Here is a 15,031-nt window from a genome sequence, read left to right on the forward strand (position 1 = left end):
CGAGAATGGTTTATATCAAGCACCGCTCGGGCATCCTGACAAAGTGTGTCACACTCAAAACTAGGCACACAGTCCAAAAGCTCCCTAAAAGTCCAATTACGTCACATAAGCTTGATTACAAACTACGTAATATTTTGAGTGTCACACAGACTATAAATTGTCATAAGTTATCACACACAGCCTACAAACTGCCACACAGGCTACTATCTACCACACAGGCTCCTAACTGCCACACAGGCTCCTAACTGCCACACAGGCTCCTAACTGCCACACAGGCTCCTAACTGCCACACAGGCTCCTAACTGCCACACAGGCTCCTAACTGCCACACAGGCTCCTAACTGCCACACAGGCTTCTAACAATGCCACACAGGCTCCTATCTGCCACACAGGCTTCTAACACTGCCACACAGGCTCTTACAAATACCACACAGGCTTGCAACTGCCACACAGGCTACGCATCACATAATTATGAAAAGCCACACAGGCTTGTATTTGCCACTTAGGCTAACTGGTACTACCAAAATAGTGATAAGCTCCAAAGATAACTAATTAACTCACCATCGCCGTCACTGGCGCATTCTGACTCGGTATGGTTGACAGGGACTTCTAGTCCAGCGCTTAACTCCAAGGGAACATAACACTCAGGCATAGCACGCACGCGATCATGTGCATACTTGTATGTCCTATTAGAGTTAAGAGCTTTTAGTTGATACCTGTCGCCATCCAACAGCTCAGTTATTATGTATGGACCTTTGTATTTTGAGTCTAACTTTGTTTGGTTTCGCTCATGGTTTTGCAAAAGCACATAATCACCGACTTTAAACCTTTTGACTTTTGCTTTGTTTTTATCGAACTTAGCTTTCTCGTAAGAAGCGCTTGCCTCTATTTCTCGTGCCGAGTGTTCTCGAACAGAATCTAAGTCAATGTCTATCTCTTCTGTCTCTAACGTGAGCAATCCTAAAGGCCTAGCTACTTTTCCGATTAAAAGTTCCAACGGACTTGCTTTTGTCACCCTATTCATAGTACAGTTGATAGCCAGTTGGATTTCGGGTAGTGCATCCTGCCACGATGTATTCTTTGTCTCAACCGCTGTCAGCATATTCTTAAGCGTAGACATCACCCTCTCTACTTGACCGTTAGCACGACTACTACCCGTAGCTATAAGATGTAAATTAACATTGTGAGCGCTACAATACTCCTTAAAGTCTTTTCCAGTAAAACATCTGCCCTGATCTGCAATTATTCGTTGCGGTGCGCCAAAGAAAGAGACGTTGTGTTTTAATGCCTTAATGGCACTGTTCGAATCTATATTGCGCGTATGATATAAAACCACGAATTTGGTGAAAGCATCGATTGACACAAAAACGTATTCTTTAGTATCTTTTTTTCCGCTAAGCTTTCCAGTTACATCCATATGGATCGTATGCCAAGGGATCGTAGTTTTTGGGATCGGATGTAGTTCCACCTGTACTTTTCCGGAATTAGACTTCGCAACCCTACAAGTAATGCAGTTTTCTACGAATTTGCGTACGTATTTATTCATGTTCGGAAACCAATAGTGACAGTATACTTTTTCCAAGGTTTTCTCCCAGCCCAAATGCATTATGTTCTCGTGAACATGGTTTATTATAGCCCACTGAAATGCTCTAGGCACGATTGGTAACCAAACACTTTTGTTGTTTCTATCAACTTTCCTATAAAGTAGACCCCGCCTAATTTCATAAGTTTTAGCCACGTCACTGTCGAGTTCATTTGCTTGAAGTTTCGTTATAATGGAAGTTATTTCATCATCTTTTTGTTGTTCCGCTTGTAACCACGTATCAGAGATTTCTGTTAGATGAACTCGTTTTTGCTCGACCTTAGTTACTGGCTCATTACTCGGTAAAGGATTACGTGACAGGAAATCTACATGACCCATCTGTTTGCCCTGGCGGTATTCTATGTCAAAATCAAAAGTTTGTAGGAAACACCACCATCTGTGGACCCGCGGTGTGAGGTCAACTTTTGATTTGGATGCTTTGACAGCGTTGCAGTCGGTCACTACCAAAAATTTCTTCCCTTGTAAGTAGTGACGAAAATGTTTAACGGCGTTTACTATAGCTAAGGTCTCTAACTCGTACGAGTGGTAATTGGATTCAGCGCCGGAGGTTCGACGGCTGTAGTACTCTACAACATGTAATTTACCGTTTATTCTTTGCATAAGTATTGCGCCATAACCTTCAGCGCTTGCATCCGTATGCAACTCAGTAGGTAGGTCCGGGTCGAATATCGTTAGCACAGGTCTGTCTGTCAGTATGTCAATAATGTCTTTACGAATTTTCTCTAGCTCAGGTGTCCAGTGAATTTTTCCTTTTCCTGACGTAAGGCCGAAAAGCGGAGCTGCTTTTTGCGAAAAGCCTGGGACGAATTTCCGAAAATAAGAGGCTAATCCGATAAATTGGCGCAGTTGGGTCACGGTCTGCGGCGGTGACAGTTCAGTAAGAGCTCGAATTTTACGAGGATTTGGCCGTATTTCACCTGCTGAAACTTCGAAGCCCAAATATTCGACTCTTTTTTTTAGAAAGGCACATTTTCGAATATTAAAAGAGAATCCCGCATCCGTCAAAGTTTTTATAACGATTTTCAACCGTTCCAAACCTTCTTCTACCGCGCGTGAGGGAATGATGACGTCATCAATGTAAACTACCGCGAAAGATTCAGTCAATGTACCCAAAGCCTTATTAATCGCGCGCTGATAGATTGAGGGTGCATTTCGAAGTCCAAAAGGCATTGACAAGTACTCGAACTGCCCATCCGGTGTCACAAAAGCAGTACGCTCTATAGAGTCCTGACTTACGGGTATCTGATGATATCCACTGGCCATATCCAATGAAGTAAAATAATTTGCTCCCACTAAGCGTTGAATTTGATCTGAAATAAGCGGCAAAGGATATCGATCAGGTACCGTATTACTGTTAAGCTCCCTATAATCCACGCAAAGTCTATCTGTGCCGTCCTTCTTTTTTACCAATAAAATTGGGCTTGCGAATGGAGAGCTACTTTCGCGAATAATACCGGCCGACAAAAGCTCTTTAATCTGACTTCGAACTACATTTCTCTCATCTGGACTAAGCCTGTAAGGTCTACGTTGTACTGTGCGGTTAGGATCTATAAGTTTAATTTCTAGCTGTCCGGTGCTAACTCTGCTAGTAGGTGTGCCCTCTACAAAATTATCAGAATACTTTTTGAGTATAGAGATTAGTGATTGTCTCTGGCCATCAGGTATATCGGTGTCGATAGCTTCAAAATTCTGAGCTTTAGGTCCTACGTCACAGACTGAGACAATTTTGGTCTTTTTTAGCACAAGCTTATTCTCAAAAACTTCAACCGAAAACCCTAGCATGAGAAGATCTCTACCTACCATTATGTCATGCGAAATACTACTATCCTGTACTATATGAAACAACAACTGTACCGTATAGGCTTGAATCGAGACCGTTGATAAAATTTGGGTGTTACAATGTATACTAGCGTTACCTAGCCCCAGCAATGTCACTGCGCCATATAATCTTTTACCAGAAAGTCGTTCTGCTAAGCTCTGCTTTATCAAAGAACATTCGGCACCAGAATCGAAACAAAATGAAAATTGCTCACCGGTTTCGTCCGAAAGATGATCAGTAGCTGGTTTGATGGCGCAGATATCCACACGACGTTCAACTCGAGTCTCGTTGGATTTCGCCTCCTTGCCGGGGCACCGTGTTGCGATATGGCCCTGTTCGCCGCAGTTGAAGCAGGTTGGAGTGATAGTCTTCTTCGGTGCACTGCCTTCCTTTGAAGCATGAGTTACAGAGTTGCTTGAAGTTTCGGTTCGTACTTTAGTGTCATCACGAATCCATCGACATTCAGTAGCCACGTGTCCGAACTTGTTGCAATTGTAACACCTACGAGAGTTCTCGAGACGCGGCTTCTTTGCTTCTACAGCTAATGTCGCCTTCTCTTGAGCTGCAGGTCCTCTTTTTCTAAACGTAAATGCCATAAGTTCTTGTTGTAATTTTATACGGTTGTCTATTTCCGTTGTAAAAGCCAATCTCTGCAATCTTGGTTCGATTTTTGCAGCGTGTGCTAGTGTAACAGCAATGGCAATTTGTTCCGTTGATAACGATTTCCATCTTGCCATTATTGCACTCATAAATCGGCTGGCATAAGAGGATAAGCATTCACCTTCCTTTGGATTTCCATTAAACAATCGCCATAAGTTTGCTGCAGGAGTTTCAACGAAATCGAATCTAGCTAAAAATAGATCCTTTAATTGGGCCCATGTTATTCCAGGATAACTAGACTGTGCTAGCCATGATGCCGCAGTTCCTTTGAGTGCTTTACTCATGGTTATTATCAGGTCTCCACCGGAAAGTGGTATTTCTTGCAAGCATAGGTCAACTGTTTCGCACCAAGCACGAGCATCGCTATCCTGAAGGTCAGGATTAAATTCGGGTAAAGCTATTTTTGATACAGATAGCCGAGGTTCTTGAATTGCCCGTATCAAATCTGTCAAACTTCGTTGCTGCAATTCAAACAGTGTTTTCCAACGGTCGCACTCTTTTTCAAAAGAAGGTTGTTCAATCTGACCTGAGTGGGCTGCATGCTGCTCCTGAGATGCACGGAGTAATCCCACTTCTGATAACGGAGCGTCGGAAAGCTCGGCGGTATGATCTCCGTTATCTGACATAGCGGTGGTTTAGTAGAGATGGGAACACCGAAATAAACTCACTATTTTCTCAAACGACAATCAGATAGTTTATTAAAGTTTACTTCACTTCACAATTTTGCGTAACAATCAAGATTCAAACGGATTAAGAGCCAATAGGTTAGTACGCGTGCGCCTCTGTGCACAACTGACAGTCGAATGTCAGCTGTCACGATCAGGCCAACCGACCACCCTATTCGGGACTACCCGCTCTTATTTTTTTAATGTGACAACCTTACTTCACAATATTTTTAATTACTGGCAACACAACATAATACTTTGACATTTTTCAACCAAAACATTACTTGCTCAGAGGAATAAACCTATAGAGTACTTGTATCGAGCGTATACAATTTACATATATTTGTTTCTCTCTATCTAAAGAAAACGTCGTATGAAAGAATGAGATAGCTATAGACTACAAGCTACGTTTCAACATAGTCATGGCACCATTTTTACTATAGGTACGTATTTAGATAGATAGAAGGTGATAGTGATGGGATGTGCTTCAATCGATAAAATCTTGAATGCATTTTGCATTTACGGTTTCGTGAAATAATAAATAATAAAAATAAACAAAATTAATCATTAATTTCAGTTGAATACATTATTTGTTTAATCCTACGAATATAATAAATGCGAAATTATGCGAGAATGGATAACTTTCTCTTTCACTGCTGAACCGATTACAATGAAATTTTGTACATACACACATAGGATAGGTTTTATACCGGAAATCCCACGTGAACGGGAACTGTGCGGGATTTTCTTTAAAAACGCGGGCGGAAAGCTAGTAATTAGTATATTTTAAAATAAATTTTAAAACTTGAAATGTAACTAATTTAAAATAAAGATGGAAATGATGATAAAGTTAAAGGAGTGAGGAGAAAGGCACAGTCAGCATGAATTTTAACAAGTTCATAAAAGGACAGTCTAAGAAAACATTTTCCTTACATCCTACTAATAAAGCGAAAGTTTGTGAGGATGGATGTTTGTTACTCTTTCACGCGAATACTACTAAACCGATTACAATGAAATTTGGAAAAATTACTTTTGATCCCGTAAATCCCACAGGAATGGTAACTATGCGGGTTTTTCTTTGAAAACGCATGTATATTAAGAATGTATTTCAATAGTAGTTTCTCATCTATGAGAACTGTCATTTAATCAACCGTTTAATTTTCACATAGTTACACATTTAAAGTAAATGTGTAAAAAATTTTCCAAATAAAAATTCACTCACACACAAATGTATTTATTATCTAAAGGAACAAAAAAAAACGTAAGCGTAAGATTGCACAATTCTTGTAGAGTATCCATCTTGATAAGCAGGCTCGAAATGCAGCAAACACAATCTAGCAAATTTCGACGGCGTCCAAGATTGGACGCGTGCAAGCGTGTCATGTTTTATACCCATTTTTTATTGAGCTCTGGAAATCTAAAACAAAATGAATTTATTAATAATTTAAAAGAGAAACAACAAACTAAACAGATAAGTCAAATAAAACAACCACGTGGTATTTTTTATTTTCCTGCTGTAGAAAATTTACATCTATTATTTGCAACAACAACTACATATAAATCTGATATAAGAAACAAAATAAATAAATCAACGTTAATATGAAATAGATTTTTTGTCATAAATCGATAATATACGCTAGATGTGTTACAACACTACGGTGGTAAACAAAATGCCAAACGTGATAATATTGTGACATTTTTTAAAAATTATTTAATTCTTTTGTATTCCACAACCCCATAAAGTGGGTAAATGTTACAGTTACAACATAAACTTATAAAAAAGCGCTTGATAAAACCTTCAAATAGGGTTAGAACATAAATATTTATCAATTTGCTGAAAATCACTTACCGATGGAAAGATATTTTTTCATTGTTTTCATCCAAAACTCCCATTCGACTAGTAATAGCCGGTAGCTAAACATACAATAGTCATTTTAGCACACTGACAAATAAAAAGAAACACTATACACTTTATATTTTCTAAATATTTCGTTAAAAACACTTGACGCACTGAGCCCACCAGCTGGTTGGAAAACAAACTGACTGCCGGCGCGCTACGTTTGAAGACAGTGCAGATACTCTATCGCTATCTCAATCTGACTTATGCTGTTATTGACTAAGAGTAAGTAGATTAGAAAATATGTATTTTGTTCTGTCTCAATATAAGAACTCTATAGGTTTATTCCTCTGAGATTACTTGTAACATTTTTAAAACTGACAACACAAGGGTTTGACACTGACAATCAAAACAAACAATTTAACTACGTGAAATCAACTATGCTAGATAATTATCATTTAATACAGTAATTATCGGCGCGCCGTCATATTTATAATTCCTTAGTAAAATCACATCTTATGTATTTAATCGAGGTATGGGGAAGTGCTCCCAAATACAAACTAAAAGAGTAACAAATAATTCAGAATAAAATAATTAAAATATTATATCACTATCATTACCTAACACCGTCAATCAAAATTTATAAAGACACAAAACTGATGAACATCAAACAATTATATAAATATACAACATGTATTCTTATTAAGAAAATTTTAGACAAGAACATACATACAGCACTAACTTTCACGAAAAATAAACCAGCTTATTCTAAACGTAACACAAAGGATCTAGACATACCGAAGGTCAGGACCGGCTATGGACAGAAATGTATTACTTTTGAAGGTGCCAAATTCTATAATAAACTAAACAATGATATAAAAACAGCTGAATCGATTTATACATTTAAAAAGCGCCTAGCTGATCACATACTTAATGACCAATCACTTCTGGAATAAAACACCTACCTTTGGAATAGCTGTGCCCGGACGACTGTTAGATTATTTATTTACTTTGTTATGTTATTCTCATGTAATTAGCTTTAAGTCTTTAAATGAGAATAAATGATTCTTTAAACCTATATAATATAAATAAATTTTATGTACGGCTAACACTGAGAAAGTGAGATTTAACCATACATTTAAAACTATATATAATAAACTATATACAACTATATAATTTATTTATTTTTGTTCGATAAATATAAAAAGAGTAGTTACCTGATTGAATTGTGTACTGTATCTATTGCATTAATATGGATAGAGTAATAACCTCGTTGAATTGCATACAAAACTGCAACGTTTACATTGCATTATACTGAACTAGCTGTAAATGATCACCTAGATCAATTGCTCTATTCTGCCAAAAAAATATAAAGTGTCTGTCGTTTATAACGTAGCTACGGACGTTGAAATGTTATTTTACCTGCTACGGCCATAAAATACCTTTATGGATTGTGTACCCTACATATATCTGTTACACTGTTCGATTTTTTCAAGTTAGTGATCATCTCATCTATAGCAGACAGATTTTCTATTAAAAAAGTACCTCTTCATCTGCAATTTGTCTTATGCCCTCCAAAGAAGTAATAATCATCTACCTCATAATTATTGTATTAGTTGGCTAGAGAGGATACTGTAGCCTACTTTTTCCGCTGTAAATTATTTCCTTCCAAGGAAAATTTCCTTGCATTCCGAATACCTATTGACTATATTCAAAGAAAGTTATTTTTCAGTCAGAAAATGTCCTGGTGTGGACTTTCCCATCACCACAAGAAGCCAACACTGCTGAAAGCGCAGAGGACCCAATTGATGTTCACGTCAAACTTGGAGATTATGGTAAGTTACTGTTTTTAAGCAATCTTAGAAAGAGAATGTTTTATACCGACTTTGGAAATAGGAGAAACTTTAAGCCACTTTGCAAAGATAATAGGACTTACTGACTTCACTAAGAAGGAATTCAAAAGTAGATTTCCGATAGCGTTTGCTCCGTGAATTTTTTGAATAAGATAAGAGGTCTTCTAAGTATCTATATTCCATACCATTATAAACAATTTCGATTGTAATTATATTTGTCTTTCTGTGTGTTTGTTACTTGTTATGTTTTCACAAATTATTGAGTTTGACTGGTGCGTTGCTAAGCATATAACTTGAGAACGGTTCATGACCCATTCGGGTAATTTTTTTAACGTTTTCGTTAAGACACAAGAAAGGTTCTTATGAAAAAAAAACATAATAGGAGCACAAGGGCAGAACAACTGCTGGTTTAGCTAGTAAATAATGATAATTTTATAATCTACACTCTAATATTATAAAGAGGAAAACTTTGTTTGTTTGATTGTAATGAATAGGCTCATAAACTACTGGACCGATTTTGATGAAATTTGGCACAGATCTTTAGACCCTGAGAAAGAACATAGGCTACCTTTTATTGCGAAATATGTACCACGGGCGAAGCCGGGGCGGACCGCTAGTAAATAATATGTTTGTCTATAGGCATCTCCCGTCTCGCTCCGCCATCAGGCACAAAAGGTTTCGGAGGTACGGAGGGCTTCATGGCGCCTGAGATCATGAGGTACAATGGTGAGGAGGAATATACAGAGAAGGTGAGTTAACCGACTTGAGTAAAAGATGATGTTTTAGAAATGTGTTTTTGGTTAAGGACGCATTTTCTGATTCAAAATAAGATATCTTTCGCTGGAGAGTGTGATGAAATAAAACTTTAATAAAAACAACTGATAATTGTTGTTGTTGATGTGGATTATTAACATCAAATTTGATGATATGGGCCTTCATTTCTACCCATCTTTTTTGAGAACGTGTACATTATAAAATATGTTGTTATTTATTTCTTAATTTTCGACTTTTCCTTAAAAAAGGAGAAACTTATCAATTCAAGTGTATTGATTTTTTGGGTTTGTTGTGACAGAACTACTGAATTATTTTTTTTTACATTTTTTTTAAAGTGCTTTCTGCTTTATCCGTAATCTGTCTAGATCTGTCCATTTGAAGGCGGTTTAGTCTTTTGTTAAAAAATATTCTTTTATGTATGTTCACTAGTTTCTCCACAAAATTTTAAACCGATTTCCTATTAATTTCCAGGTGGACTGTTTCTCCTTTGGCATGCTGTTATACGAAATATTTACGCTACGTCAGCCCTTCGAAGGGCACGAGGCGGTGAAAGAAGCTGTGCTGGAGGGAGCTAGACCTCCTCTATCACCTAGGGTAAGTCTGAATACTCAATTTAAATACTAAATCCAAATAAAATTCAAAGGTAGTATTAAAAAAGGTAATTCAGGTATTTTTTCACCCCATTGAGTTACATTCTTCAACCGACATAAAAAAGGAGGTTCGAAATTTTGCATTTTTTTCTTGGGCTTATTACCTCAGCTAATGCCGTCCAGTGGGATAATGGGACCACCATTTAAATTTTGCCCATTTCTAACCATTTGAAGGTGGTTGAGATTTTTTGCTCAAAATAATCTAATTTATTAGATGACAACACAATCGGGTACAAACGTGGTGCAGTTTCAACAAATGTACATTAGTTATATTTGATTTTTTCTTAGTTTATATGTATTTTATAATATCCCAGGACCTGCAATACCCGTGCAGTATGTTAGAAACGATGCGTCGATGTTGGAGCGGGGCCCCAGAACTGAGGCCCTCCGCCGCTGCCCTCGTGGCTGTGGCTGCAGCTCCTGAGTTCCTGGCCTTAAGGGACGCGGCTGTTGTGAGGCAGGCTCGAGCTGCTACGGCTACTGCTATCAGGAATGTTACTGGTGAGTTGGGGGCCCTGAGTGGGTAGTCAGCAGTGGTGGAAGCTGCTGTAGGGAATGGTTCTGGTGAGAGTAGGGCCCTAGAAGTGGGGCCTCTAACGAGCTGCGATTCGGAATGTTACTGGTGAGTTGGGGGCCCTGAGTGGGTAGTCATAAGGTGTGATACAGCATCAGCAGTGGAAGCTGCTGTAGGGAATGTTACTGGTGAGAGTAGGGCCCTAGAAGTGGGGCCTCTAACGCTGCTGCTTGTGGCAGTGGCTGCAGCACCTGAGTTCCTAGCCTTAAGAGACGCGGCTGTTGTGAGGCAGGCTAGGGCTGCTACGGCTACTGCTATCAGGAATGTTACTGGTGAGTTAGGGGCCCAGATTAAGGCCCTGGTCGCAGATAATTGTGAGGGAATAATAAAAAGAACGGAGCTTTCGTGGTGTATTAGGTAAGAGAAGCTGCGACGAACACTATTCGGAATAACGGGAGAGCCTGGGGTCCTAGAAGTGGGGCCCTCTTAGTAGTGATGAAGTGTCTAGCGCTGAGGGACGCGGCTATAGTCCTGCAAATGAGGCCCCGACCGCTATAAGGATATTAGTAGGGACAATTACACCATTTAAGTTTTTAACGTAGAGGTATAAGCTCAACAACTTCTCTTATAATTTCGATACTAACTTCACCAGTAGAAAACTACTATATTACTCCTGTGTGTCATTCCATCCCAATTAAACCTTAACTTAAAAAAAAAACCTAAAATAACTTAAAACTTAAAAACATTTATTTTCAACTTTCACTAACTGGAAAAGAAAAAAAAATAAGGAATCGATAATGTCAATTATTTCAGAGGAGAACCCAGAAGGGTGGGAGATCTGGTACGGCGGTGCGGAACCAGAACGGGCGCATACGCTCATCACCTCGCCCACCACGTTTCATCATCATCACAGCATCACTGTGCCGCCAGGTGATAAATGTTATCATTTCTTTTCATTTATAACTAGCTGTGCTCTGCGGTTTTATCCGTAGTGCTCCGCTCCTTTTGGTCTTAGCGTGATTATATATAGCCTGTAGCCTTTCTCGATAAATGGGCTATCCAACAAATCCGAAAGAATTTTTCAAATCAGACCAATATAGTTCCTGAGATTAGCGCGTTCAAATAAACAAACAAACATCATGCTTAGAATCCGTCCAAAAGTTTCTGATTCTTGTTTTTTTTAATTATAAGTTTATATTTTTATTTTATCCTAAAATATAATTTCCTAATATTCCAGATAAAGCCGATCCAGTGATAGTGACAGTGATGTGTCGTGTCGGTCAAAACATGTGGCTCGGCGACTCGGTGGGACGAGTGTCTGTTTACTCGTGAGTATCTATGGAATTGATATACCCGAAATAATGAGATTGCTTTGTATATGTGGAATTGATGTACCCGAAATAATGAGATTGTTTTTTGAGTGTAGTGAAATAATGTCTCGATAGAGTATGCAAATTATTTATTTGGGTCTGTTGGCTTTTGTTTAGTGTACATTTTATCTATCGTTAAATTTGACTGTTTTTAGGGTTTCGAACCACAAAACGGAACGCTTATAGTATGATTTATTTTTCCGTCTGTCTGTCTGTCAAAACAACATATAATTAAACACAGGTTTGTGCGGAACCCTAGGTGCTCGCTTACCGACTCGTGCTTGACCGTTATTCTGTGATTTTGTCTCTAAATAATTCATATATTATTATTTTTTTTGCCAGGATATCAGAATGCGCGTTACTATGGAGCGCCAAAGTGTGCGAAACAGCGGGTGGAGGCGGGTCCGGTGTGGCCGCGCTGCAAAACCTCGACCCGCTCAATAGAGTCGCTCTAGCGCTCACCTGTGGGAGGTAAGTGTGCTAGTTATAGGTACAGGTACAAGTACAGGTACAGGTAAGTGTGTTAGATACAGGTACAGGTAAGTGTGTTAGATACAGGTACAGGTACATGTACATGTAAGTGTGCTAGATACAGGTACAGGTACAGGTAAGTGTGCTAGATACAGGTACAGGTTAGTGTGCGAAACAGCGGGTGGAATTGTTCAATGAACAACTAAATTACTAAACTCACAATAACACCATAAAATTGTCTGAAGTGAAACTCTGCCTACGGGTGTACCAGGCAGAGCTTTCTATTAATCTATAAAATAGACTGAATATTACTGCAATCTACGAAGGTGTTAATTTCAATTTATGTTTGATACGCTCCTACATTTTTTACAACCTTTTTTAGGCGATTTTGAATCTTGTTATTAGTACTTACATCAAAACTTGCGCTGAAAATTTATTTATTGAGAAATTTTCAAATTATCCGCGAAATTTAAAAAACAAATTCTATTATTTTAAAAATGTATTGAATTTCATCATTTATAAAAGCATTTGAATGCTATAAAACTAAATATTAAGTTTAGTTATTAAATACTACGATCCGCGGTTTCACCTGCGTGGCTCCGCTTCTCTTGGTCTTAGCATGATAATATATAGCCTTCCTCGATAAATAGGCTATCCAACACCGAAATAATATTTCAAATCGGACCAGTTGTTCTTGAGATTAGCGCGTTCAAACAAACAAACTCTTCAGCTTTATAATATTAATTTAGATAATGAATTAATGTTAATATTATTTCGTTCCAGATTATTCCTAGTGTCGTCAGAGCGACCACAAGCGGAGAGTACTTTTGTGTTAACGGAACTAGGCACAGCTACAGAACTGAATTGCCTAACTGCTGTGCATACAGAGAATGGGTAAGTTTCTATCGATAAATTCTATGATGGATGTTTTTGAAGTGAAAACTTCTTTAGCGGCGTTGGGTATAAAATCTTAAACTCGCGTCAGGACACGTGGCCTGATCGAAAAAGCGTAAGACGGATGGATATCAAACATGCTCAATGTTAATAATCAAGTTTTCACTTCTGCCGGCACTCCCGGAGTGCAACCCGTCTTTTTTTTGCGGATTGTCTATTGAACCTTTTTACGTATGCCTTGTTTTTTTGAGCAAAAGTCTGATCTTTCATATACTTAGTGAAAAATAGATGTTAGCCGATTCTCAGATCTACCCATAGACATACAAAACTTCATGAGAAACGATTCAGCTGTTTCGGAAGAGTATAGTAACTAACATTGCAATAGAAGAGATTTTGTCGCTTCTCGGGCGAGAACTTTGCTACATGCAGTGTTGTTAAAAAGTTATAAAAGTAAAACATGTAAAGGAAACCTTACCAGAGCTCTAGAGCCAGAGCAACAAGTAATTTATAAATTAAACAAAGCAAATTTTGATAGATAATATTATAAATAAATGATTCTTAACCTCTAATTATTTCAACACGATTTTCAGAATAGAACTATGGGCGGGTGGTGCTGGTTTATTCACATACACGATAACAGAGGAAGGCGTGAGCGGGGCGGAAAGTGTCCCCGCCCCACGGCCCATGGCCCTCAAGTATTTGGCCTCTTGTCCGCGGCTGCCAACAGTACTGGCAGCGTGTAAAAATGGTAGGTGGAAGTACCCTTAAATAGTTAAAAATATGTTTTTCTCATAGTGATGTAACGATACTGATGTCCAAGATTGCCTACTGTGTTGGCATGTGGGACTACCCTCAAATGATTAAAAAATATGATTGGTTGTACATACTTGAAATATTGTATGCTACACAATTATTTAACTTCCATATGTTTCCTGTTCTCGTATATTTTTTTGTAAATGGTATTTCAACAACAAATAATACAAAATCGAAGTTAAACAACGGTTGGCACGGTAATAAATTGGATGGGTGAACTTTTTTGATGCGAGCTTTTTAGCTTTTCAGTGTTTTTCCATACCTAGAAAAAAACTATTAAACCGTTATTATATATCTATCAATTTCAGGTAAAATAAAATAATAAATAATAAATAAAAAGCTTTATTTACCAAAAAGAGCAGTGCATTATAGTATTACAAAAGATCCAAACTAGGCTGTTGCCTGTGTCTTGGATCTAAGAAACGATGTACAGGTCTCTAAAAAGTGGTTTTATATCCTATATTTCTCTTTCCAGATGTATACGTATACGCATATTCTGCGATAACGCGCGAGCAGATAGCTCGGCTCGACTGCAGTAAACTCGCGCCTAGTTCTGAAAGTCTGCAGTCTATTGCAAGTGACGATCCGCTCACTGAGGATAGATGTAGGGTGAGTTTAAACTTAAAACAGTGTACAGTAAGATTCACGAAAGATGACCACGGCGCAGAAGGCATATTTTGGGTCCCTTTGGAGGTGCGAGGTGAGTTGCGGGCGGATTTAATTTTAAATAAATAAAAAATAAATTATTTAACCAACATTAATACATTATTTTGTCTTAAGTCTTTTCTTCATGAGTGTACGTGCACTGACGGCCGCCATTTGTGGTCACCTTTCGTGAATCGTACTGTAACTAAGTTAATTAGTGGGATATTGGGGTTTTGGTTAGTAGGAATGCGACATAAAACACGGCCCCTTCCACAGGCTGTAGGTATATATGGAAGACTAGCTGTTCCTCGCGGTTTAACCCGCATTGCTCCGCTCCTGTTGGTCTTAGCGTGATGATATATAGCCTTCCTCTATAAATGGGCTATTTAACACCGAAATAATTTTCTGAATCTAACACAAATCGGACCAGTAGTTCCCGAGATTAGCGCGTTCGAACAAACAAT

The 15,031-nt window shown here is 38.3% G+C and overlaps 1 protein-coding gene across 1 annotated transcript in view; it reads left to right on the plus strand.

Moving 5' to 3' along the window:
* Positions 1–15,031, plus strand: part of Lrrk (Leucine-rich repeat kinase) — an 89,637-nt gene that overhangs the window by 72,960 nt on the left and 1,646 nt on the right. Inside the window, 10 exon segments of the mRNA XM_090118405.1 lie at positions 8,316–8,418; positions 9,076–9,185; positions 9,682–9,804; positions 10,175–10,361; positions 11,188–11,304; positions 11,612–11,702; positions 12,087–12,215; positions 12,999–13,109; positions 13,700–13,857; positions 14,398–14,531. Coding sequence (XP_089974531.1) covers positions 8,316–8,418; positions 9,076–9,185; positions 9,682–9,804; positions 10,175–10,361; positions 11,188–11,304; positions 11,612–11,702; positions 12,087–12,215; positions 12,999–13,109; positions 13,700–13,857; positions 14,398–14,531 — 1,263 coding nt within the window.

Source organism: Colias eurytheme, chromosome 29 (assembly GCF_061535395.1).
Source record: "Colias eurytheme isolate Ceu_HAF_F1 chromosome 29, ilColEury1 Martin Lab GWU primary, whole genome shotgun sequence".
NCBI lineage: Eukaryota > Metazoa > Arthropoda > Insecta > Lepidoptera > Pieridae > Colias > Colias eurytheme.